General features: G+C 27.2%; 5 protein-coding genes across 12 annotated transcripts; 3 read left to right on the plus strand and 2 right to left on the minus strand.

The window, feature by feature from the left end:
* The first annotated feature begins 1,637 nt into the window (after positions 1–1,637).
* On the plus strand, positions 1,638–7,544 carry jef (major facilitator superfamily domain-containing protein 6 jef). Of its 4 annotated transcripts, XM_035080792.1 has the most exons (12): positions 1,638–2,291; positions 2,708–3,245; positions 3,416–3,584; positions 3,648–3,922; positions 4,049–4,170; positions 4,261–4,486; positions 4,568–4,702; positions 4,791–5,060; positions 5,403–5,661; positions 5,792–6,073; positions 6,183–6,304; positions 6,528–7,544. In XM_035080792.1, exons 1-12 carry the CDS (start codon positions 1,888–1,890, stop codon positions 6,645–6,647), a joined length of 2,922 nt encoding a protein of 973 aa, XP_034936683.1. In that variant the 5' UTR covers positions 1,638–1,887; the 3' UTR covers positions 6,648–7,544. The 4 variants fall into 4 exon arrangements, with proteins under 4 accessions (XP_034936683.1, XP_034936681.1, XP_034936684.1 ...); XM_035080790.1 differs by having other exon boundaries at positions 3,416–3,922; XM_035080793.1 differs by having other exon boundaries at positions 3,416–3,922; positions 6,183–6,257.
* Positions 7,545–8,237: 693 nt separating this feature from the next.
* Positions 8,238–16,860, minus strand: Adar (Adenosine deaminase acting on RNA). Of its 3 annotated transcripts, none has more exons than XM_035080803.1 (8): positions 16,327–16,860; positions 16,200–16,243; positions 16,038–16,095; positions 13,668–14,495; positions 13,174–13,559; positions 12,575–12,869; positions 12,204–12,394; positions 8,238–12,087 (listed from the first exon to the last, which is right to left on the minus strand). In XM_035080803.1, exons 1-8 carry the CDS (start codon positions 16,379–16,381, stop codon positions 11,989–11,991), a joined length of 1,956 nt encoding a protein of 651 aa, XP_034936694.1. In that variant the 5' UTR covers positions 16,382–16,860; the 3' UTR covers positions 8,238–11,988. The 3 variants fall into 3 exon arrangements, with proteins under 3 accessions (XP_034936694.1, XP_034936693.1, XP_034936695.1); XM_035080802.1 differs by having other exon boundaries at positions 16,200–16,246; XM_035080804.1 differs by lacking the exons at positions 16,038–16,095; positions 16,200–16,243; positions 16,327–16,860 and adding an exon at positions 15,367–15,538.
* A 407-nt stretch (positions 16,861–17,267) lies between these two features.
* Positions 17,268–21,534, plus strand: LOC118065502 (uncharacterized). 2 transcript variants are annotated; one of them, XM_035080824.1, is made up of 6 exons: positions 17,268–17,726; positions 17,864–17,930; positions 18,017–18,093; positions 18,165–18,267; positions 21,177–21,324; positions 21,443–21,534. In XM_035080824.1, exons 1-5 carry the CDS (start codon positions 17,643–17,645, stop codon positions 21,278–21,280), a joined length of 435 nt encoding a protein of 144 aa, XP_034936715.1. In that variant the 5' UTR covers positions 17,268–17,642; the 3' UTR covers positions 21,281–21,324; positions 21,443–21,534. The 2 variants fall into 2 exon arrangements, with proteins under 2 accessions (XP_034936715.1, XP_034936714.1); XM_035080823.1 differs by lacking the exons at positions 21,177–21,324; positions 21,443–21,534 and adding exons at positions 18,440–18,516; positions 18,581–20,297 and having other exon boundaries at positions 17,276–17,726.
* LOC118065499 (trypsin-6-like) lies at positions 18,382–20,207 on the minus strand. The gene is made up of 4 exons (XM_035080818.1): positions 20,102–20,207; positions 19,672–19,982; positions 19,335–19,589; positions 18,382–19,211 (listed from the first exon to the last, which is right to left on the minus strand). The coding sequence occupies exons 1-4, from the start codon at positions 20,169–20,171 to the stop codon at positions 19,044–19,046; spliced, it is 804 nt and encodes a 267-aa protein (XP_034936709.1). The 5' UTR covers positions 20,172–20,207; the 3' UTR covers positions 18,382–19,043.
* A 377-nt stretch (positions 21,535–21,911) lies between the features above and the next one.
* On the plus strand, positions 21,912–24,135 carry LOC118065498 (UPF0454 protein C12orf49 homolog). Of its 2 annotated transcripts, none has more exons than XM_035080817.1 (4): positions 21,912–22,579; positions 22,824–23,040; positions 23,273–23,487; positions 23,567–24,135. In XM_035080817.1, exons 1-4 carry the CDS (start codon positions 22,469–22,471, stop codon positions 23,990–23,992), a joined length of 969 nt encoding a protein of 322 aa, XP_034936708.1. In that variant the 5' UTR covers positions 21,912–22,468; the 3' UTR covers positions 23,993–24,135. The 2 variants fall into 2 exon arrangements, with proteins under 2 accessions (XP_034936708.1, XP_034936707.1); XM_035080816.1 differs by having other exon boundaries at positions 21,919–22,579; positions 22,824–23,045; positions 23,278–23,487; positions 23,567–24,045.
* Positions 24,136–24,473: the final 338 nt, after the last annotated feature.

Below are 24,473 nucleotides of genomic sequence, written 5' to 3' on the forward strand. Positions count from 1 at the left end.
TCACGTGTAAAATATTTCTTTGCGTACTTTACAATCATAAATATAAAATATTGATCAATGATTATTGTGAAAGAAGTCCCAGAATAGAAGGAGTAAGTAAATATATAAATAATACGGAAAAAATTGTTTATCACATAAGTACACTTAATGAATACGTGCTTTTATTATCTTATAATATGAAAACTCTGATCACCACGTCAAATGATCGAGTGAGTATTGATTAAACACAATAGTTAAGTAGAGTGATTGATGAGTCACATAATAGCGTAGGCATAATTGTTGAACGTGGACTTTCTTATCAGCTAAAATACGTAGTACTGCTCATATAAATTTGAGGAATCGTTTTCAGAACGTTCAGTTCATTCTTGAACTTCTTTCAGATCAAATCAACTACGAATGACAAATCGCGGGCTTTCTTGAAACTTTATACAATCACATCAACATCACAACGATATAATCTCGAGAGATCGAGTTATATTCAATAAATTCTAGTCAAATCACAGCATAATTAAAAAAAAACACACAGTAAGTTAAAATAATTTTTATATGAAATAATTAATAGTTCTTTGAAGTTACTTTTAATTGATATATTTAGCAATGATATGGATTGTTTGTAATAATGTAAATTAATTTTTAATAATAATCAATTCTGTGACAGATGTTGATTGGAGGAGCAGTAAGCTATGTAGCTCGCAAACAAGCAGCAAGAACTGTTTACTGGAGAACAACCAACACTGGTCGTTTACTAAAAACAGCAAAAACATGTTTATTCAAAGGCCCACCAAAACCTGCATCAGCATCAACATCTGCATCTGCATTTCCGGCACAATCATCCATTGATGTGTTACCAAAAACTATTTTGAATTATAAACCTAACTAGATCCTGCGTCATGTCAAAAAACTCAAGATACATACTTTAATATTAAGATCATAAAACTAAACTGCTTCTCATTTGAACATTTCGTAGTTGATTGTAATCACATGACAATAAATTTATTTATTATATTTTATTTTTTTGACTAGTGTTTTATACATTTTCACTCTTCTGTCACTGACACAAGTAGCTGTTGATAAAAAACAGATGATAAAATAATATTTTACTACTGTTTATTGATAGTTCTGGCATTTTACATGTTTAGCTTATCTGAAAAAAAAAATTTTAATTGAGGTTAATAAAAGTTTAGATTTAAAGAGTGAATGACGTCAAACAAAGAAAAAAAAAATTAAATTCTCATATGGCTGCGAAAATGATAACTTTTATCATGACAAAGAATTTTCTTTCATCTCATATCATGTTATGATTTTTAATTAGCGAAAAAATAATTGAGGAAGAATAAAACATTTATAATTGATATTGCAATATCTAAATATTTGTCTTTTAAAATGAGCTACCACGATTGGAAATCCGTTTCCTTGAGTTATTAAAATCACGGAAATGATGATTCTGACACATCATTTCCCTCTTCCGTGCTATTATGTATGATTGTCCAATGAATGTATTGATGTAGGGGGCAGTAAAGTTGAAAATAGGGGTTGCTGGGAAATGAAAGCGGGATTAAAGTGGTTGATTTGAGTCGGCGCAAGCTGTATGTCTATCGATTTTATACAAGAAAAGAGAAGATAACCCGTATGGTCATTGATTTGATACTGGCTAAAGAGATTGTCGAAAGGAACCAGGCCGTTTAGTTTGTCAGGCGTTGAAAGAAGTAAAGTCTTCCATTTCGGAAGACTTTTAAAGACCTTTTGAAAAAATATTATATTAGTAAAATAGAAAAAAAGCAAATAATAGTAATCTAAATATCTATTAGTTTAATTCTATATGAAAAACAATTTCAAGTTTGGATAAAATAATAATACAGTGATAAGTGAGAAATTAAATTTTTTAAAATGCAGAATTACGGACATGAAGATTATAATTATAATGGAGAACCAACAGTAGAAGGAGGTAGTACTCGAACACTACCACAAGTGCCTGGTGCTAGGCCCATGGTAGATCCTGAAGCCTCAGGAGAAGTTGATCCTACACTATATGGCCAACCAAAAGAAGCAACTCATAAAATACGGGGCAAAAGCGATTTTTTGGAGTACCTTTTTGGAGCAGTTGATCAGGAACTATTGACTGTTAAAACATTTTATTTCTTCTTTTATTCAGCATTTGGATCATTATTTCCTCTTATGGGAGTCTACTTTAAACAAATGGGAATGAATGCAGGACAGTGTGGTCTTTTGATCGGTCTACGGCCTTTTATTGAGTTTTTGAGTGCTCCGTTTTGGGGCTCTTTGGCCGACAGGTGAGTGACACAATTTAGACACTGAGAAGAAATCGATTAAGCTTGTTTTAAAAATAATATGGGACATCTATTGATTTCATTTACTTTTCAAGTATTTAATATATATTGTTCCACTTTTGCACTCTATTTAATTTTAAATTATGCCCATTGTATTCTTGCTTTAAGCTAATTTACTAGCTGTTAATGCGCGTTAATTAGAGCTTTTTTGTATTTTATAATACCTAGTAGATATATAATCCAATTTTAAATAATAAATATTGCTAGCAAGACAAGCTACGCTTTTATGCATTAATAATAGTAATAATTCGCGAAATATCATAGGGAAAAATAAGATTTCTTCTTACTATTATGCATGTGAAAAATGTAGTAATGTAGACAAGTAGTAGTAGTGGATCATGTTCTTTGGGTACAACCAGAGAACCATGGAAATTTTACAGATGGCAAAAAGGAAAGCTGATTCTTCTGGCATCTCTTTCATGTTGGATAGTATTTACATTACCTCTGGGTTTTGTTCAACCACCAGCTACATCATGTATTTTCAAAAAAAATGGAACTTGGAGGTTGGAAATAGCTGATGAAAATATGCGAAGTAGACGATCTATACCTATAACTAATTACTATCTTCCTGATCAAGGAAGTGAAGATTTAGAAAGTGCTGCTAATGTCGTATTTGAACAATATGTTCGTAGTGAAAATGATGTAATACATAAAGGCTATTCTTATGGTCTTATAAACAATAATGTTGATAATGATTCTATGAAACAACGACTGCAGAGTAACAGAGTTCGAAGACAGGCTGATACCAATTCTGGAGAAGCTGTTGATTTAAAATATAAACAATATGTTTTGACAGATAGTACTGAGGATAGTTCAAATACTCAAGACATTGACTTCCGAACTATTGCTAAGCAAAATAGACCTGCTGATGTTTTAGAGTACAAAAGGTTTCTCAAGGTTGGTAAAAATATTCATTTATTTTTTCATTATTGACAAATTGTTTTATTATTTATCCATCAACTAAATTATAATTACAACAATAATAATGAATACTATGAGTTGTTGATAAATTTTATTAGAATATTAATTACCATGTATTTATTACTAATTATAAAATAATTTTTTAGAATGAACCCCTCGATGAAACAAGACCTCCTAAGAAAGCACACACAAGAACAAAAACACGTTCCAAACCTATACGAACCAAAGTAATGGCAAAACGTGATGCAAATTTCAATGATGACGATGATGATGATAACAATGATGATAGTGATAAATCATTCATTAAAAATTTGGGTAAATTTGACAATCAGTTAAATTTCGGTGACAACATATTCGTAAGATCATTTTATCGTACAGACGATGAAGAAAGAAAAATTGGAGAACGAAGAGAAAACGAAGACAATGATCGGGAAGAAGATGATGAGGATGATGATGATGAGTTTGAAGATGATTCTGATGAAGAAGAAATTGATGTACCACTGATAAGAACACGAAGAAGTAGTCCATACGCTCATCCATCACCAGCAGAACATAAGAGTCCAATACCTGTTACATTTGCAATTAATTACGATGAAGTAAAAAATAAAGATTGGGTCAAACCTCAATTTAGTTCAATTGTTTATCGACTTTCCGTAAGATTTTTATCTTTTATTACATAATATACACACTTTCTTTCAGTTTTTCTAATATTTTGAACTTTTTATACACGACATTACTGTAAATAATTTTTTTATAAATTCTATTCTTTTTAATTACAGGATATCCAGAAAACTTTCTTCCTGCTTTTGTTATTAGTTATTGTAGGAGAATTTTTCTCAGCACCTGCAATTACTCTTGCTGATTCTGCCGTAATTACTCTTCTTGGAGAAGATGCTGACCGGTAATTACTTATTTTCTATTAAATGTAAAGAATAAAATGTAAACTTGATTAAAAATAATTTTAATGACTTCATAACATTTTTTTTGTTAGATACGGGCATCAAAGAATGTTTGGAAGTTTGGGTTGGGGTTTAGCCATGTTTTTTGTTGGTATTGCTTTAGACCATAGTACATCATTTCCTGAACATCCTTGTGGCCCAGGACCAAAAGAAAAAAATTATACTATTTGCTTCGCAATATTTAGTGTTCTTATGGGCGCAGCATTAATCACTGCAACTCAAATCAATTTTAAATATGAATTTATCGCTACTGAACCTGTAAGAAAAAATTTACTATTTCATCAATTATTCTATGTAAAAAGAATTATTTATCTGATGATGTTTATTCTTTTACTTTAGGAAACAGAAAAGCCTCCTGCTGAACCAACACGTGAAGAACAATTGCAAAGTCAATTATCTCAGCAATTAAATCTTCCTGGTTTACAGGACTCTTCAGCACAGCCACTTCCAAAGCCTCAACCACCAGAGGGCAAAGTAAAAGACTCAAAAGATTAGATAATTAAACAGTTATTTGATTGATCGATTGATTAACTTAAAATCTTATCTGATCTTATTTTTACAGACTAAGATGTTTGCTCAGACAACAAGGGAAATACCTGAGTGGGTAACGGTCTTGAAACATTTCAAAGATTTGAAATGCGCATCATTTCTCTTTGTTGCGTGGTTTATGGGTTTTGGAATTGGATTAATCTTCACTTTTCTCTTTTGGCATCTTCAAGATTACGATGGCACACCTATACTCTTTGGTATTGCTTCTGTAATCAATCACATTTCTGAAATTTTTGCATATTTTTTTAGCTTCAAGCTAATCCGTCAAATTGGTCACGTCAAGGTTCAAATTGAATTATTTTTATTAAATTAATAATACCGACTGTTATAGATATATTGATTTAGTTTTTATTTTTAGAGTTTATTTATATTTAATAGCTAGTCACGAATACATCATTATTTTTGATTAACTACGTCAAATTTTCTAAGAATTCACTTTATATTCATAAACTTTTTTCAGTTTAAGTGGATAAATTTTTATTACTAATTGACCATAAAAAATTGAAAAAAGAAAATCGATAAATGAATTTTAATTTTAAAATTATATCCTACAAGTCTGTATTATTAATAATTCATCTCAACTTAACTTTAAAAATTTTATTTAAATGTTTATAAAATATTTTAGGTATTATGTCTCGGACTAGGTGGTAATATTTTAAGATTTCTTTACATCTCTTGGTTGAGAAACCCTTGGTGGGTTTTGCCTTTTGAATTTATTCAAGGCATTACTCATGCAGCTGTATGGGCTGCATGTTGTAGCTATGTTGCTCATAATACACCCCAACAATTGAGGTCAAGCGCTCAAGGTGTCTTACAAGGTTTGCATCATGGTCTTGGACGTGGATGTGGTGCAGTAATTGGTGGAATGTTTGTGGCTAGTTATGGTAAATATTTTGGTGTTGATTAATTTTATAATAATGAGTGAAATGAATTTAACGTAAAAACTGTCAAATTTTTTACTGACTAACAATTAATTTATTAATAACTTAAATTCTTTCTTATTAATACTAACAGGAAGTAAAGCTACATTCAGAGCTTATGGTCTCATATGTGCTGTTGTTCTTGTGGCGTTTATCTTCATCAATTTCTATAGCAAAGATACAGGATTTGTCAAAGATCTACCCCAGACACAAGATCCACATCAAGTTGCTGAAGCAACTCATTTAGCACCGCATGGGGTACCAAGTAATGCAATTCCTAGAGCTCTGAGTTCTACTAGGCTTCATGAGCTCAGTCAAGATCCAGGATATGGTGCTACCTATCAAACTACCGGAGGAAATCTTGATATTCCTGGTGGTAATAAAGTTTATTTCCTTTATTTTATTTTCATATTAACTTTTTTAATTCGTACATTCATCATTAACTATACAAAACCAGTTATTTATGTTGATACTTGGATTTATAGGTAGTGTAAACCCGACGAATCCTTTCTTAAGTGGCAATGGAACTGGTACCGGCGGTGGAAACAATTACAATTACGGTAGGATCGGTAAAGGAGAGGACGAGTTCATTCGTAGAAGCTTTAAGGTATAAATAAAGATCTTCAGAAGCAGTATATAACAGTTGCCTGTTTGATTAATAAGCAAATATATGTAATTCAACATTACATAAACATGTTGGCTTTCTAACGAGCCAGATTCTCGTCCTCTACCTTTTTTTCTTATTATTACTGATCAATAACATAATAATGAATTATTATGATAAAATATGTATAACATTATATGGTTTGTATAAATAATTTTGTTTACAGCTTTACAATGAAGTGATGGAAAGGGAGCCCGATTTAATGAAGCCTCCAGCAATGCTAACACACATACATGCCCAACAACCATGCACTAATCCGTTTCATCAACACGATTATGATTGGTAATTAGAATTTTCTATGTGAAAAATCGAATTAGCATTGACACGTCGTACAAAACGTAAACGGATTTTAATGAATGAGAGAATGATCTAGAGATAAATCTCACTACTCCATTATTCGTATATCATTTTATATTAATCTTGTAGATTATATTCAAGACTTTTTCATAAATATGAGTTGAGTTCAAAAAATCTAGTTAATGTGACTATAATGTCTATATTATATAATTATACAAGGAATAATTTAATCATTCCTTATTTCAATTGGAAGAAAATAACAAACATTTTTATGAAAAATCAATTTTTAAAGTCCATGTTGTAACGAATCTAACGAATGCAAAGCCATCCGACTTATGTACAACAATATGATATATTAAAAAATCAATGGAAAATTATATTGTAATTCAGTAAAAATGACAAAAGCATAAATAAGTTTATAATGATCTTTGACATGAGTTGATGAATTACAATATCTGAAAAAATTAAATGGTATAATTATTTATTTATTTTTTATGATTTTTTAAATTAATGAGTTCATAGTGGGTAAAATGTGACAAATAAAAAGAATAATTAAAACTACAGCGGTTGTAAATACCAAAATATAACCGTAGTATCAACAACTGCAAATAAAATATTGTAAAATTAATTATAACACGCCTAGATGTTCTTTATCATTTATTAATGATATGTATATTTATATATAAAATAATAGATATTGTATGGTTAGATTTTAGAAATTATATAAATTTATCGTTAATTATTTCTTAATAATTAATTATTATTATTATTAATATTATATTGGACTGAAAAAATGCGTTTTTAGAGTGGAAAAATTGTTTTGTTGTGATTTCAAATATTATTGTATAAGAAATGCCTTAGCATTTTACAAGGCACAAAATTATTAAATGTTTTAATAATCTTATGCGTTAAAAGGGAATAAATAAAACTAATAATTATACAATAAGAAAAAAATAAATTAATAATAATTAACTATTTTATTCAATACGTGATGTATACATATAAAATGTTATTATAATTATTAACTAATTGAAGATTTCTTCAAATATTGTTTGCTTTAAGATAAAAAAAAAAAATATTAAAGTTGAAAATAAAATGTTCTATTGTTTAAATAACTTTTAACCAGAATTGATTAATCAAAGTGTATAATTCTTTTGTATTCATAAAAATGCTTATCATCGAATTTTATTTATAATTATAATCATCAAGAATATTTTAAATTTTTATTTCGATGTATTAAATAAAAACAAATAATTTTTAGAAAATTTTTTTGTTCAAAAATACAACAATGTATCACATAGTTTTAACGCTAACAAAATAGAAACTTAGCAAACAATGAATACATATCAATTAATTATAAGTTATCTTATAAGACAATATACATACATATGTATGTATTTATGTATTTATTTAGCAGAATTTATATCTATATTCAAATTGAAAGAAGGCAAATAAAGAAAATTAATATTGTTATCAGTCATATAACAAATTAATCAGAATGCAACTGATCAAATTTTAATGATTTTAATTTGATAACTAAACTCAACTTTTATGTTATTTTTTGAATAGTTTCTCCTTCGATACTAATAAAATTGTAAAAATCTAAATCCCATTTTTTTCTATGAAAAATTAAAATAGTTGCCATTCAACGATTAGGACTCCTTAAGGAAATAAAAAATTTTATTCCGTACCACATAAATTTTACTAATAAATAAACACTTTATTAATACTTATAAAGTTGTTATACTGGGAAATTTTGTCATCGAATTATTAATCACTAGAGGCACTATCCAAGCTTAAATACTAATAGTATTAGCTGCATCTTGCCTAAATGCATTTTAAAATCTGTTTTTATCTCACTCATTCCCTGTATATTAATTTGAATTATTCATCGATTTTAATTAAAAATTTAATAAGTAAAAGCTATAACATATGATTGTACTTACAACATTAGATGTAACTTACGTTGTTTTTATTATTACTACTATTATTTTTTCCACTATTCTCTATCATCAATTTTATTGTTTTTCCTATGAAATCGTTTTATTGCTAAATTTAAAATAGTCTAATGAGAAATCAATTGAAACTGTTTCATTATTACAGTTATTTAATCATCAAGAAAGTAATCTCTATGTTTATAGTGACTAGTGGTAAGAAAAAGGCCTTTTCCTAAAGACTCTTCGTGGACCGGTTGTGGTTACTATCGAATTAAATAATTTAAATTGAAAGTTTGTGAAAAAATATTCATCTACAAATAATTAAAATTTAGTAATCGTTAGATTTTTAAACTTTTTTCATTATGAATTTTAAAGCATGAAAAAATTGTTTCAAATTAAAATTTTTTAGGATATAATGAGAGACAAAGATTTTTCTTTTTTTCAAGAAAAAAAAATACTCGACTCAGATCATTTTGTTTTGGAATAGTAGTAGAATCATTTAAATAAAATCATTTTATTTTAAAAGCAATTTTTTTTTAGTGTGCGAACCTTAGTGCTAAAACTTTTACTCTGATTATGATATTTAAATTTGAATACAGCTCTGTAAAGGCTGTAAAGGTATTTAGTGCACTCACAAATGATAGTGAAAAATGTTTAAAAATATTTAAATTACAGTTTTTTAATTATTGATAAACGAGCTCTTTTTTTTTACAAACTTTAATTAATTTATTTTTATTACTGGATAGTGATCAACACTTGGTCTTCTCACTGTTTTACATATGCCCAATTTGTTTTGAAAGTTCGTTTTCTGAACATTTATCGTTTTATCGTCGTAAATAATTATTATTTATTAAATAATAATTATTATTTATTTTTATGAACAAACTATCATCATTATAATTATTGATATCAACTGAACTACTGGAATATTGAGCAGTGCATTCAAAAAATCGTTTTATCATTATTTTTTTGTTTCGTTATATTCCTTCTATCTATTTTTCATAATCATCTTATTACGACAATTTTTGAATAGTTTAATACTTGTTAAATATAACTATTATTTGTAATGAAGGTAAATATTATGACATTTAATGTGCGCAAATTATCGTTGACAGTTATAATTATTAATCTTAAATTTTACAAGCTGTAAAAATTTAATACTTATTGAATTATTTAATATTTAAATAGTATATGGAAGTGAGTTAAGAGGCAAGAAATGCTCGCTATTACTACTTTTCATTTTAATATTTTTCGTTCTAGCTGAGTCAAAGTATTATCATTATTCATTATAATGACTACAATTAGAATAATCAACTAACTAACAAGCCTAACTTAAATATGTATTTATTTCAACTGAGCAAAAATTATTTATTTTTTCTTTACTTTTTGCGTATATTTGGTTTATAATTGGCACAAATACTAAATATAATAATAAATTATTTTTACATTTTATGCACTCGAAAACTTTCCTAAAGTCGAGAGTAACAAGACTATATAACATAAAAAATTTGTCATGTATCATCAACTAAATATAAATAATCATGTAAAAGTTTTTTATAAAACACTCAAAATAAATTATTAATATCAATATAAAAAAAAAAAAAAAGTATCAACTCAAAGTTTTACTCTTTTCTTTGTTACTTTGTTACATGATATAACCCTTTATACTGAAATATTACATAAAAATTTTTTGTTTTCCTTTTTTGTAAAGTAACTTATCTTAGTTTATAAATAACTTAGAGATAAATTACAGTTTTGTTTAAATTACTGGTGTTTGTAGGTTTTATATACATAACTCACTTGTACGAAACTGGATAGGCATCGAACGGAGTGCCACTAACGGCAGAATAGCATTTTTATGGTTTAAATATTAATCGGAAAAAATTAATTAAAAAAAAAAAAAAATCATTACATCATTAATTTCTGACACAGTGAGGCAAAGATCTTAGGACTCTCTTCTCATTAATTAATTTAAATAATATGTACAATTCAGTAAAAACTACCATTGTCATAATAATTAGCCACTGATTATCATGCATTTATATTTTCGAATTCTTTTGTCAATTTTAAATTTAAACTTGAAACTTTTTTGATACTCGATTTAATTGAATATACTGTATGCTTAAATTACATTTACATACTTATAACATTGAAAGTTATGAATTTAAGATTAAAACTATCGAAAGACTTAATGTTATGAACATTCTTTTTTTAATTATTAATTTTTTATTTTTTTTAATAAGTCACAAAGAATTATCATTTCATTTACGAGAATGTTTTCATTTCTCAGGTCACAGCCTTTGGGAGATTCTTACGCCAATTTGTAAAAGATCAAATTACGAGACAAAAAAATGTGGCTAATGATTTGATTAAACTAATGAGTATTATTTATTGTAATTATTATTAATTATTTTATTATCTAATTATGTAATTAATAAACTGTAAAAATTCTTGTATGACTATTCTCAAAAACGATATATTGAATCAATGGTAATCTTTTAAACATTATTCATCAATAGATGGATAATAGATTAAAAAAGTTATTCAATACTTTTAACAATGATCTTTGATAAATCTATATAAGTACTATTAAAAGATAGTTTTAATTTATTTAAAATGAACAAGAAATATTGAAACTCAATTTTCGATGGATTAGTTTCATTACATCTACATTCTAGTTTTTCTTCCAAGTAAAAGCAAGATGCAAATTTTATAACAGATTAAATGATATGTTAATTATGTTTATACTATAAACATTTCTATTTATCTACTGTTTATAATATACTTATGTTTTATTGTAAATAATGACTTGTCCAGTGCTATAGAAATAAGCTATAAGGCCATTATGTAATTTTATCATTGCAATCTACTTAACTAATTAAAGCCACAAAAATGATTTGATGAATAAAACAAGTAATAAAACTTGTAATAATGCCTGAGTTAAATGAATAGATACTTTTCACAATTATACATAAATAGTAAGTCTTCTGTATTACTATCAAATATATATAAATAACTAAAAAAATATCAGTAATGATGCATTTAGTGGTAATCAACGGATTTTTTTTTTTCATAAAAAACTTAAAATATCAAATATAAAAATATTCTTCAATGGTTGAAGAGAAAAAGATTGCTACATGAATCATTAAAAATAAATTACAAATTAATGATTACTGTGATAAAATTGTTTCGTGTGAGTTCCTACGATTATGCTTTACTGATGCCAAACTCTACCGTATCGTGACACGCCGAGCGTGCAATCTAGTCTGCACTATGAGCTAAACAATCATATTTTTGAGGCCGTTCATCGTAGTTAATGTCAATATTAATATTATTATGAATATTTTCAAAATCACCTTTTTCAAATACTGAACGATTATTGCAGTCAATTAGTCAGATGTCAACTTCAAACATATCTTGTTCGATAGGTTTCTTCACCCAATTACCAAGTTGCGCACGGACGAAAGCTTCTTTAAGTTGGCGCTTTGCGTGCTGAAACAATCGATTAGAAGACCCAAACTCGGCAGAAAAAAAATTTTACTTAATAGAAAAAAATTTGTTAAATACAAAATCAATAAATCAATAACGTATTTAAAATAATTAATTACCGAATAATCTTGAACAGATGACTTTGCATCCAGATATTGACGACACGTGTCACGATCCACATCATCAATTGTACTAAGCTTCCCTAAAAGATTAAAGAACATACGAAAAAGACCTTGCTTTGATATTCGTGAAGGTTTTCCTAATTCATCTTTTCCCGTTGTACAATTTATCACTTCTGCCTCAGCTTGCCCTATAAAAACAGTCAAGAACATAACTTTCCTGGAATTTATAAATGAAAGTATGAAATTTTATTATATAAAAGTGTTACTCTCAATTTCTAAATGATTAATACCATTTTATTTTATTGAAATAGAAATTAACAAAAATATAAATTTTTCTATCTTATTATTTCTAAATTATAAATACAAACCTATTGTCCAATTGACGCTATAGTTTGGTGCTTTTCCAGGTTGTCTAACTTCGGAAGACGTTATTAAGCTCATGAGTGGTTTATTCAATCGATATGGTGGTGGTAATCCTTGGATAGTATTTTCTATTCTGCCACATACTGCACGATACATGTGACTTGGATTGAGTAGACTACCCAGAACGATGCTGTGGAAGTAAATAGGCTCGATGAAGTGGCTGAGTAGTGCACCTTGCACACCTAGTACGTTCCATCGAGCTATTTTATCCGAACACGACATCGTCAGCAGTCTTTGACCCTACAAAAATTATAAAGAAAATTATACTTGTACACATTTCATTCCCATTAAATGTTTTTTTCTCGTACTTAACTTTTAATTGTTTCTTAACTACTATAGAAATTATTTCATCCCATTAACGTTTAAATATTCTCAACTCTTTTTTTCAAGCAGTTAGAATTTAAAAAAGATTTGAAAAATATTTATTATTAAGATATTTTTTTATACAAGAGTTTTGTTCTAAAAATCAATAAATCTCAAAACAAGTATATTATTGTTTTTATTCTCAAAAAGCTACTCATGAAAAGAAAAAAAAATTAATTACCATGAGAACACCATCCCAAGTTTGTATGCCTTCGCTACTTTTGACGGGAATTGTACCTTCCCCTGATTCAATTTTAGTTCTCAATTGTCCTCTTGCACGTCTATTCGGATGTTTATCGACAGATTCATTTTCTTCATGAGGCGAGAATATTCTTGCATCACCACAAGGCGCTGTATTAATATACAAGTGAAATTGAATACCAGGTTTTAATCTAAATCCCTTCTTAGCTGCTTCTAAAATCGATTCTTCACCACGGTTTTCGGTATAGAGTGTCAGTTGTTGATATAAATATTCACAAAGACATCGGCGAGCTACCACTTCAGCATGACAGTCATTCAAAGCACCTCCTGTCACACTTAAGTGTTCTCCTGACACACATTTCGTACCTAAAACAATGAAAAAAATCCACTTAACAATATATATTTTGTTTTTATGTTTGGATGTAAATTCAGCTATTGTTACGTATGAATAAGAAAAATAATTAAAAGCTGTACCTGTCGTAACACATATTAATTCAGCATCTTGACCTCTCGTTTGAACAATGCCAGCTAAGACTTTACGTCTCGCATGTTGAGGCTTACTCTGCATTAATTCACTAAACTTTTGATTAACCATTTTACCAATTTTATCAGCAAGCATTTGAGGCAGACTCATTTGTTCATGAGTCTGTGAAAAATTGGAAAAATTGGGAAGTATTCGAACAGGTAATGGAATACAAAAAGTTGAACTATGAACATTACGTAGTTTAGCAAGTGCTGCTTTACTAGCAGCTGCTTTTGCTAATTTTTTACTTGGTCCAGTTCCTTCAAATGTTTCTCCGTCAATTGTCACTGCAATAGTAAATTTAGCGTAGCTTTCACCACTGTCAGAAACACATGTATAAACAACACCTGGATATAGTTCATTAATTAAAGCCACTGGACCTTTGTCAATAAATTTTGCCGGATTTTTCGGTTCTTGTGTTAATGTTTTAAAAGCATTAACTAAATGATTATCCTTCTCAGTAACGTCACTCGTAAAGTCAGGTTCTACCGAGGGTACCGGTGGACAACCAATTGCTTGATGTACTTCTGGTGTATTACGAAATTGTACTATATTTCGCAAGGCTAATTCGGCTGCAGCATGTTTGGCCATTTTTTTCGTTCTTCCTTTTCCTTCGTAAGTTTGTCCATCTATTTGTACTGCTATTGTGAAAATTGGAGCATGTGTTGGTCCTGTTTGAGATACTACTTTATAAACCGCACCCGTTTTAAGCTCATTTAGTGCACAAACGGCATTTTTCGGTTGTGGATTTTTATGACGTTTCTTTGGAACTGGTGCAGCTGTCATAAAAATGGCAATAAAACAATAAATTAATAAACATTTAATTGAATTTAGTTAATCGATTATTTTTAATAATCAAACACTTTGTGAAATCGAATTATTTTCAGTTAAATGATGAAAGTATCTAGGCTCCAAAACTTTGCTTACTATTAAACTCAGTTAAATTGGAATAAATATTTATGATATATTTTTCTCGAACATTCTATGATAAATATCGTGATCGATTATTTACGTTTATATAACTCAGACAATATGAATTTGTATTGTGTTCATGTCGATTCTGATTAAATATTCTTTATTTTTTTATTTTTAAGCCTTTTTATAGAAGTATGTCAGCGGATATATTTTTTTATAATTTACATATTTGAGAATGAAGCTTTGTTTCATTTTTATTTGAAAAACAAAACTTTGCACATGTTTGAATATTTCAATTTAGAAATAGCAGATCAATTTTTAGGAAATTTTTTTGTTAGAAAGTATTGAATAGATAACTGAAAAATCAGAGTTATGTTACATAATTATTTTCAGTACAAAATATACAATTCAATACATATTTGAGAGAAAAATTATGTAATAAAAACATATATAATACAATTAAAATTATGAATTTGAGACATTATAGGTTTCGAGATTATTTTTTTAACAAATAGTTTGAACGTTCTAGTTTTTGTTTTGAAGAATTTTCGAGTTATTGCATTGAGTTTTCTTTCTTACTTTTTATATTATCTTCGATTTAAAACAATATTACTATGATAATGAAGAATACCAATTTTATTCATTTTATTATGTTTTTTTTTAGTTTAAAAAACTTACATATTATTCATACGAATATTAATATTTGTTCTGTTATTTCAAATACTTAATACTTACACATTTTATGTGATATTGTTTGAAATTGTGAAGAATATGTTCTTTGAATCGATATGAGGAATATTTGATTACTTTAAATATTTAATTTGATCAATAAATGAAAATCATAAAGAGGGCATTAGTATTTTAAACAGTATTCTTTACTAAAACTTGGCACAAAACCATACACCAAAAAAATTTATCTATTTTCCAACTGGAGTTTGCTCTGTGAATATTCCACTAAAAATACTGCGGCTATACAGAGAACGGAATAAAATATTCTTATCCTTAGGATTAAAACTTTTTTTATGATCAAAGAGCATTAAATTTATGATAAATCAATGATAGATCATTGGTATATACACTAAATGACATTTTGTGATATTAAATAAGTAAATACACATTGACAAAGATGATTTTGTAAAACTATTACATTATTTCGAGATTATATAAAAAAAATTGATTAATACCTACTTCAACCATGCTTAATGTATAATTTTAGCATGAAATTATATACAGTAATACTTCTACAGAAGTAAATTTAAAAAAGGCCGAAAATTTCACCTCTCAATTTCCAGAAAAGCTTTTCATTTAACTATTTCTATGAAAGATCATAATTAAAGCATTTCGACCTCTTGTTTTTTAAGATCTATTTGTAATTTGTAATGTAATATACTAGATCAATCACTGACCTTCACTAATCGAATCAGATGGTCTTTTACAGGTAGGTCCAATATTTTTTGTTTCCATCTAAAAATAAAAGATTATTTATTAAATATCCTTTTACATGACAGAATTATAAATAATTTTTTAAATTCAACTAATTATTAATGTGAATTAAGAGAAAGATTTACCTTGATTTTTACCTGCCGCCTCTCCGATGCAGCAGCAGTACAGGCTACTGATCAAAAAATTTTGAATTTTTAACAAAGATACCAAAAATTATACAATTGAATAATAGCTGTAAGAAAATTAATTCACCCTTTTGTATTTGAGATTGATGGTTATTATTTATCACTTGAACTCCATTTGACATTTTTAATTACCGGATATAATAAATTCGGAGCCAATATCCGCAAAGTAACCCTTGAAATACTGCACTAATGCATTGATTTTGATTATTCTCACGACCACTCACAACACTGTGCACATTCTACAGCGCCACTATTACCAGTAACTAGTGTTCAAATTTTCCAGAATTCACATCTAACCGTATTTTACGAGCTACTGTATTTCTTGAATATTTTTCTCGATTATTTCCAGTCACTTTAACATCTTCTTTTTCATATTATCATAATTTTGAACATAATTTTATTAGTTTTAACTCAAGACATTTGTATTAAACTTTTGTGTTGAACCCTCGGAGACAAAAAAAAATAAATACAGAAGTGAGTAACTACTCAGGTATGTATCAACTGACCATATGTTTAGTGTTCTTTGAAGTTCGTTACGTCACTACTACTGCGCAATGCAGCAATCGTTTCTGATTGGCTATGCGCAGTCGATAAAATAATTCATCCATCTGGTACATTCTTGGATATGACCGAGAAAGAAAATAAATGTAAATAACGTAAGTAAAAACAAGCAATAAAGGAACAACGAAAAATTATATCTACTGACTTTTCATTATTTATTTGGCTTTATATTAATATTGGTATACGTAATAAACAACAAAAATATAATTATCAAATATGAATTTATTTTGCAGGGCAAAGAGGTACATGCTTTTATACAGTAGTGAGTTCTTAGAATTTGGAATCAAAGACTCGTATTCAATTTAACAATACAACTTGATTGGATACTTATGACTCTGTCGAACAAAGAATTTTCTAATCGATAAATAAAAGACTAAAATCAATAAAATGTATAAAAATATTTTACATGTGGATTGAAAAATATAAAGGCAACGAATTATAAATAAATTTGTTAATTAATATCTTATTTGTAAGATAATTAAAATGAAATGATTTTATCAAAAATACCTATGATTGATTCAAGATTAATAGTAAAAACATCTGTCACAACAGTTAATTTGAAAAATTAAAAGAACAAATGAAGGAATATTTTTCTAAAAATAAATTCTACAAAATTTAATGGCAACAACAAAAAATATAAACTAATCTAAGTAATAAAAAATTTATATTAGTAATAATTGAATAAAATTTGATCTCGTGATGTTATAGAGCAAATGATTGCGTGTTAGATTTCGTTGTGGAAATTGACATGATATCTTATTGTCTTATTGTAACAAGGATAATGTCACAGAGATCTAATAAAAGAATCATACTAAAGAATTGATGACAAGTATGAACTTAAATATCATCATGAAAATATTCTCTGTCATCGTTTGTATATCTGTTATTGTTTCTACTTTAGCCGAAGTTCGTACTTAAAATTGAACTTTAAATATAAAAAAATTAATATAATCATATTAATTAGAATGTTTTTTAATTACATTAATTTCTAATAAGTTTATTTCTACAATTAAATCATAAATTGCATTTATTCTATGTACTAGGAAGATGAGCTAGATCCCCATGCAGCAGTTCGAGAAAAATGCAAAGATGAATTGAAATTAACAGACGGTAATATCATATTTTTTCCTTACTATTTTATAATTTGTTGTTAATAATTCAACTTTATTCATATGCATATTTGGTATTAATTTTAGAGATTCTGAAGCAAGGAATCCAAAACCCCAAAGATTTCGGATGTTATCTTTATTGCTTTTTAAAAGATATTAAAGTTGTAAGTTTGACTGTAATATTAAAAATAATAATCTATTATTCGACTATGAAATCGTGAATTATTTTAATCAGATGAATGATAAAGGAGTGTTCAACCCAGAAATAGCAATACAAAGTATTCGTGAAGAGCTCAGAGATGCAGCAAAAACACACATTTCAACTTGTTTTGAATCAGGTAAGATAAATGCGAGAAATTTTATTTGAAAAGAAGAAAAAATTTGATAAATTACTAGAAGAAAAAGTAGATACTAATAAATTGAAAGTACTGCAATCATAAAAGACGAAAATATTTCATTAGTTAACAACTCACTTTATTTGAATATAAAACAAAAAGAATGTTTTAACAGGGCAATCCTCCCTAAGTGATGACTCATGTACAAATGCATATCAAATGGTTCAATGTTTTAAAGATCGAGCGACAAAGGTGAAAAATATTGTTATTCTTTACCAAATTTTATGTTAATAACAAATTAATAATTAAATTTTAGGTTTATGGAATGCTTGGACTTTTTCAACCTCCAAACATGTTGAATGAATAGAAAATATTTAATTATTTAATCTAGAACTGCAGTAGAAAGAGAGTAAATAATCAATTACTATTTCATAGCTGTTGGATAATAAGATAACGTTTATAATACTTTTAATAAAATTAGTGAAATAAACAGAAACCTGTGTAAATGAAATATATCATATATATTTTTTTTATAAATATAAAAATTTATGAGTTACAACAGTGACCAATAATATCAGACTCCTTGAGAATTGAAGAAATGTATATATGCATTAATAATTGCATCACTAAACGTTTTATAAAAAATTTTTTACATTCATTACATCATTCAAGTATTTTTCATACATAACAGAATATTTAAATTGATAATAAATATTTACTATTCATCAGTAACAGCATATATCAGTGAATAATTTCAAGAAATTATGAAAATTACTTTATCAATGACCATGAATTATCGACTTAATGAATTTCATAAAATAATACACATCTGTATAAACATCCGGAGCTCCAGTATTACAGAAAATGTTTGAAGATGGAATACTTAAAGTCCATGACGAAATGCCAATAATCGTATCTTCTACAACTAATGGACCTCCACTATCACCCTGGAAAGATTAATTAAATTAAAAGTCAAAAATAAAAGTCATCTTAATAACAAGTTAAATTTGAGCTGCTTAAATTAAATGGCACGTAAAATGAGTTTATAAGTTGAATCATCTAATGCTCACTTTACAAATTCCAACATCATTACTCTCAGCTCGAGCACATATTTGGCTATTTTCAATCTTAACTTTGTAAAATTGCTGACACTCTTTATTATTCATCGTAATAACTGTAGCTTTTTTTAAAACTGGAGCTGAATAGGGATTATTAGATGAAGTCCAGCCCCATCCACTGATTACAGCAACAGCATTATCAGGTGCTGGAAAATTTGGTAAACGAACTGGCTTCTGTTCTGAAGTCACATTGATTTCATTCTTTAGCTATTTAAAAAGGAAAATATGATTGATTTGAATTGTTTTAATAAAATATATTCACTTATAATAATAAAATAAATGCCAATACCGTTAATACAGCAACATCATTATACACTTCATGTTCTCCACTTTCAAAATCTGGATGCCAAGAGATGTTAAAGACTCCATAACGATCTCCTTTTTTTAAAGACAATGTACCAATTGCGACTTCTAGTTCATCGAAAGGTGGTTCGAATAATTCAGCAACACAATGAGCTGCAGTTAAAATGTGCTTAGAAGTTATGATAGTTCCTCCACAAATATGCATTCCATTGAATTGCAAAGAAGCTTGATAGTATGTCTCCTGAAGATTAGTATCTTCGCCACCAACTAATCTTTTTATTCGACCACCTTCAGCGCCTATTGTTTTGATTATTTTATATTGTTTATTAGTTGTTCAAAAAAAAATCAAATTGAATCAATCAATAATATTACATTTTTTCAAAATAAGTTGTTATATAAAAATAATAATTTCTCACCTGAATAAAAACAACACAAAACAATGTTTATCACAATTGGATATATTTTATAAATATTAAATGATGCCATTTTTTAAATGATAATATTTTTAATCAGTATTTGTAACTGCAACAATAAAGTAGTACAAAAATATTATCTCATGGTATTAATATTGTTCGTTCTATATGAAATGTCTTAACATGACTGATATAAAAATACAAAGTATTAGAGTAAAACGATTTATAAATTCATTGAATCATTTGATAACAGAAAAGTGATTCATATTAAATAAATAGCTCACGTCTTATTGATTTCAATGAAAATAAAATGTAAAGCCTTTGATGTTTTTTTTTTAATTTATACACTGATAACAAAATTAAAGTGATTAACACGTTTTGTAAAATTATCAAGTCATTTATTAATTTTTATTTCAAATATGTTATAATTTTCATCATATTTATAAGTGGAGGTTTAAAAAGATTTCATTGATAATCTTATCATCCTGTTAATGAAAGATTTTCTTCTGCTATTTAATGTATTGCAAATAAAAATAATCGATAAAGTGCAATCAAATTATGTTATGATTCTTTTATTGGATTAGTTGCTGATAACACTTGTAAAAATATTTATTTAATTTTTGATATATTTTGCAAAGATGAATTTTAATTATTATTTTATTTATAATAAATTATCCAGGTAAATATTATTTTCTAAGTTATAATTACTTTAAATAATAATAAAATTTGTTTCATTGTTTCAATAGTTAAATTTAAAGATAAAAAAAATGTAGTAAAATAGATTGTTCATTCTTAAGAAATTTAAGTCAGCTTTTAATCGGAATTGAAAGCAATTAAAAATGAATTTAACTAACTACTAAACATAAAACTTTTATTTACTAAATCATTTTAATGTAACAATCTTGTTTTATATATAAACAAACAGTTCTAAAGAAAAACAATAATTTCAGATAAAAATTTACGGGTTGAATAAAGTTGATTGCTTTTGCACCCATCCATTCCCAGAGTCATCATGAAAAGTAATTTCATAATTTGGAGTCGTAAACATATCCACTAAAGGTAGTTTTTTATTTTCTAGATTGTTATCATCTGCTGAAGGTGAAGTTGTATATGAAAATGAAGAGTCTAATTTTAATGCATCATTTTCTTCATAATCTGAACGAGAAAACGATACTGTTTTGATGGCAGTTGAATTAATGAGAACGCTCACTTTTGGAGGTTTTTTGGTTTGTAAATATTCAGAGATATTGATTTTTGGAATTTTCGATTTAAGATGGTTTTTCATTTGATAATAATCATAATTATCTTTAGAACTTGAGTCAGTACAATCATTCATCCTTTCAGATCTTAATTGACCAGCCAATGTTGGAAAATAAAAACAAACTACTGCCAGCATTCCTAGTAAAAAGATAAATAAAAGTATACTTGCAATCCAACCGCTAAGTTTCATTGCCATTTTTTCATCAACTTTTATTGAAAATTATTCTTTTGAATTACTAAAATAAACTAAAGTAAACAATGAATATTTCTCTTACCAATATTATCTGAAGTTGATGACAAACTAAACGATTTTATCAAAAAAAAAAGTTAGTCATTCAATTCATATTTTCGATATTTAAAACCAAAATTATTATAAAGTGTATTTGATCAGATTCAATTCATTTAGAATCATGATAAATAAAGTGATTTGTTTACAGTATTACAATTTAATCATGTAATGGTCCAATGAAAAATTGTACATAAATTCTTATCGAGTAGATCTACATGGAAATTATTTTGTTAGAAATTTATGATATTAAATATTATAACCGAAAAAATTAATGCAAAAAATCGTATTTTCTGTAAATTAAAAATTGTATTATTTTGTAACAATTCTAGACTGCCATTCTGACTTTTAAATTACCATTATTCGAACGGTGTCAATATTACCGACTTGAAGGAGAACAAATATTTATTTGCCACAATCACCGCAGAAAGTCAAAAGGTATAATTCAAAATTCCAAATAGCAAGTCATATCTGATTTTCAAAATAGTCAGTGGAATAGTTAAAAAAAATTAAAAATGGCGATCTCTATAAATGTTATCAGAATCGCAATGTAGAAGAAAACTATAGTATACAAATAGATTTTAAATGTTTTCAGAATTCATTTATAAATGTTTTTTATTGCATTAGTTATTTTGCAAAGTGTATTTTGCAATTACGTTTAAATAATTCATAGATAGAATAAGTAATTAAAAGTACTCATGGACCAAAAACGAAGATAAAATGAAAGCACACGATTTGTGGTACATTTTGTTCTCTCGAAATGACAAATGGATAAATATGAGAAAACTAAAGTTTAATTATTAACGTTTTATCTAATTTAAATCATGTTTTTGAGCTGGGGAACTTTTGGTCGTCTTTTACGTCGTAGATTAGTCCTCGGTTTGATTTTCGGACTTTCATTGACGTACTGTGCAATATCATTATTAACTCAACATGTAAGTTATATTCAAATTATTTAAGATAATTATTTAGACAAAATACATAAAAAATAATTCTTTTTTATGTAATTATTCCTATGTGAAATTGTTAAAGATAATTTCTTGCGCTTTATGAAAATTAGATTTTTTTGAATGATGTTTGTTTTGATAAATTTGTGCAAATAAAATGTCATTACAATTTTTTGATTATTAAAATAATTAATCTTACATGTGTTTATTGATTATGCTCTTCTTTTTACAGCGAATGAATACTTTTAAGCCTTCATTTGAAGATGAGATAGACGACAACATGCTAGTTGACAATGAAGATATAGCACTTGATGATATTGAAGACGATGGAAAAACTTTTCAATACACAGCTCTTGTAGTTCCTGATGAAAGAAGTGATTCAACTAACATCCAAACATTTACAAGCTCTAACGATATAAATATTAATATTAAAAATTGTCGTAATTCTGTACAGGTAAAAATTATTACTCATCAATTACCTTTCAATTTACTCATTGTGACCAACTTAGCTATAAATATACTTTAATCATTGTTTATTAAGATAATGTGTTTCACAGAAATGCACTAAATAATTCAATTGTGAATCTTTTATATAGTTTCGAATTCTGATTTTAATAATTTGCGAATAAATTTTAAATTAATCAAAATTTAAATTGTTAAAGTTTTTTAATTGTATTAATTTACAGGGTAAGGCATTGATTGTAGATGAACTAGGATTTGTTTGTACACGTCAAGATGTCTTATCTACAGGCTGTTGTAAAAATCAACGTGAAAATGTTTCTACACATGATGAAAATATTCTCAAACTAGAAAGATATAGCTGTGAAACATGTAATCCTCAAGGTTGTTGTGCAATTTATGAGTATTGTGTTTCATGCTGTCTTCATCCAACAAAAGTAAGTTTTATATCATTTATTAATTTTTTTTTATTGGAATTTGTCTAAGATATGATAATTTACTATTTAAAATTTTCAGAGACTATTTAAAAAGGATCATTTGGGTCTACCAGGGAGATCTGACATTCAGAAAATTCGAAAACTTGAAGACATTATAAAATTACGTCTTCGAAATCTTGATCGATTTCAATTTTGTCTAGCAGTTTGCCGAACATCTAGTGCTAGTGTGAGACATGAAAATACTTACAAAAATCCAGATTCCAAGCATTGTTATATAACTCTATCCGGTGGTACTCTATATCAAAATAATAATGGCGATAAAAGCGTCGTTACATCTTTTTATACAGCTTATTTATTTATCCTTCATAAGTTATCCAATTCTTTTTCAGCATTGACTATGATTTTCCTTGCGCTCCAAATTTCTTTTAACAAAAGATTCCAAAATAATTCCTTTTTTATCAAACAGTGCTTCATACTTATGATCCAAAATTGTGCCTATGTATAAGACCATATAAGGCTGAAAATTTAAACGTAAATATCTTAAAATAGTCCAATGAATAAAGCTTTAAATTGATTATTTTAGAAAGGATAGCTGAAATCACCGCGAAAAATTACTTAAGCACCAAGACAATAATTGGCTAAAAAATGAGCTCTCTAAGTTGAAGGAAAAAATTTTAAAAGAGTTCAAAAAAGAGTTTTCCTGTAATAACTTGAAAACGGTAGGTATAATAAAAAAAAAGTCACGAATAATAATTATAGAGAATTTTATTTTCTACAAAAAAGGTAATCTTATAATTTCCCCTACTTACAATAATCTGTTTGCAAAATACGTTTAAAGTGCGTGTAGCACTGATTTGTTTAAAAAATTATTGTATTACAATAATTTATTTTTCCTGAAATAAAGAGTGCAAATAATTTTAGTTGACATCGAGCTTCTGCTTTCCACCGCACAACACGAGGGCGTCAAGTCAACTTTGGAGTCGAGT

Source organism: Chelonus insularis, unplaced genomic scaffold (genome assembly GCF_013357705.1).
Source record: "Chelonus insularis isolate UGA/USDA-ARS -01 unplaced genomic scaffold, ASM1335770v1 contig_316_pilon, whole genome shotgun sequence".
NCBI classification, from domain to species: Eukaryota; Metazoa; Arthropoda; class Insecta; order Hymenoptera; family Braconidae; genus Chelonus; species Chelonus insularis.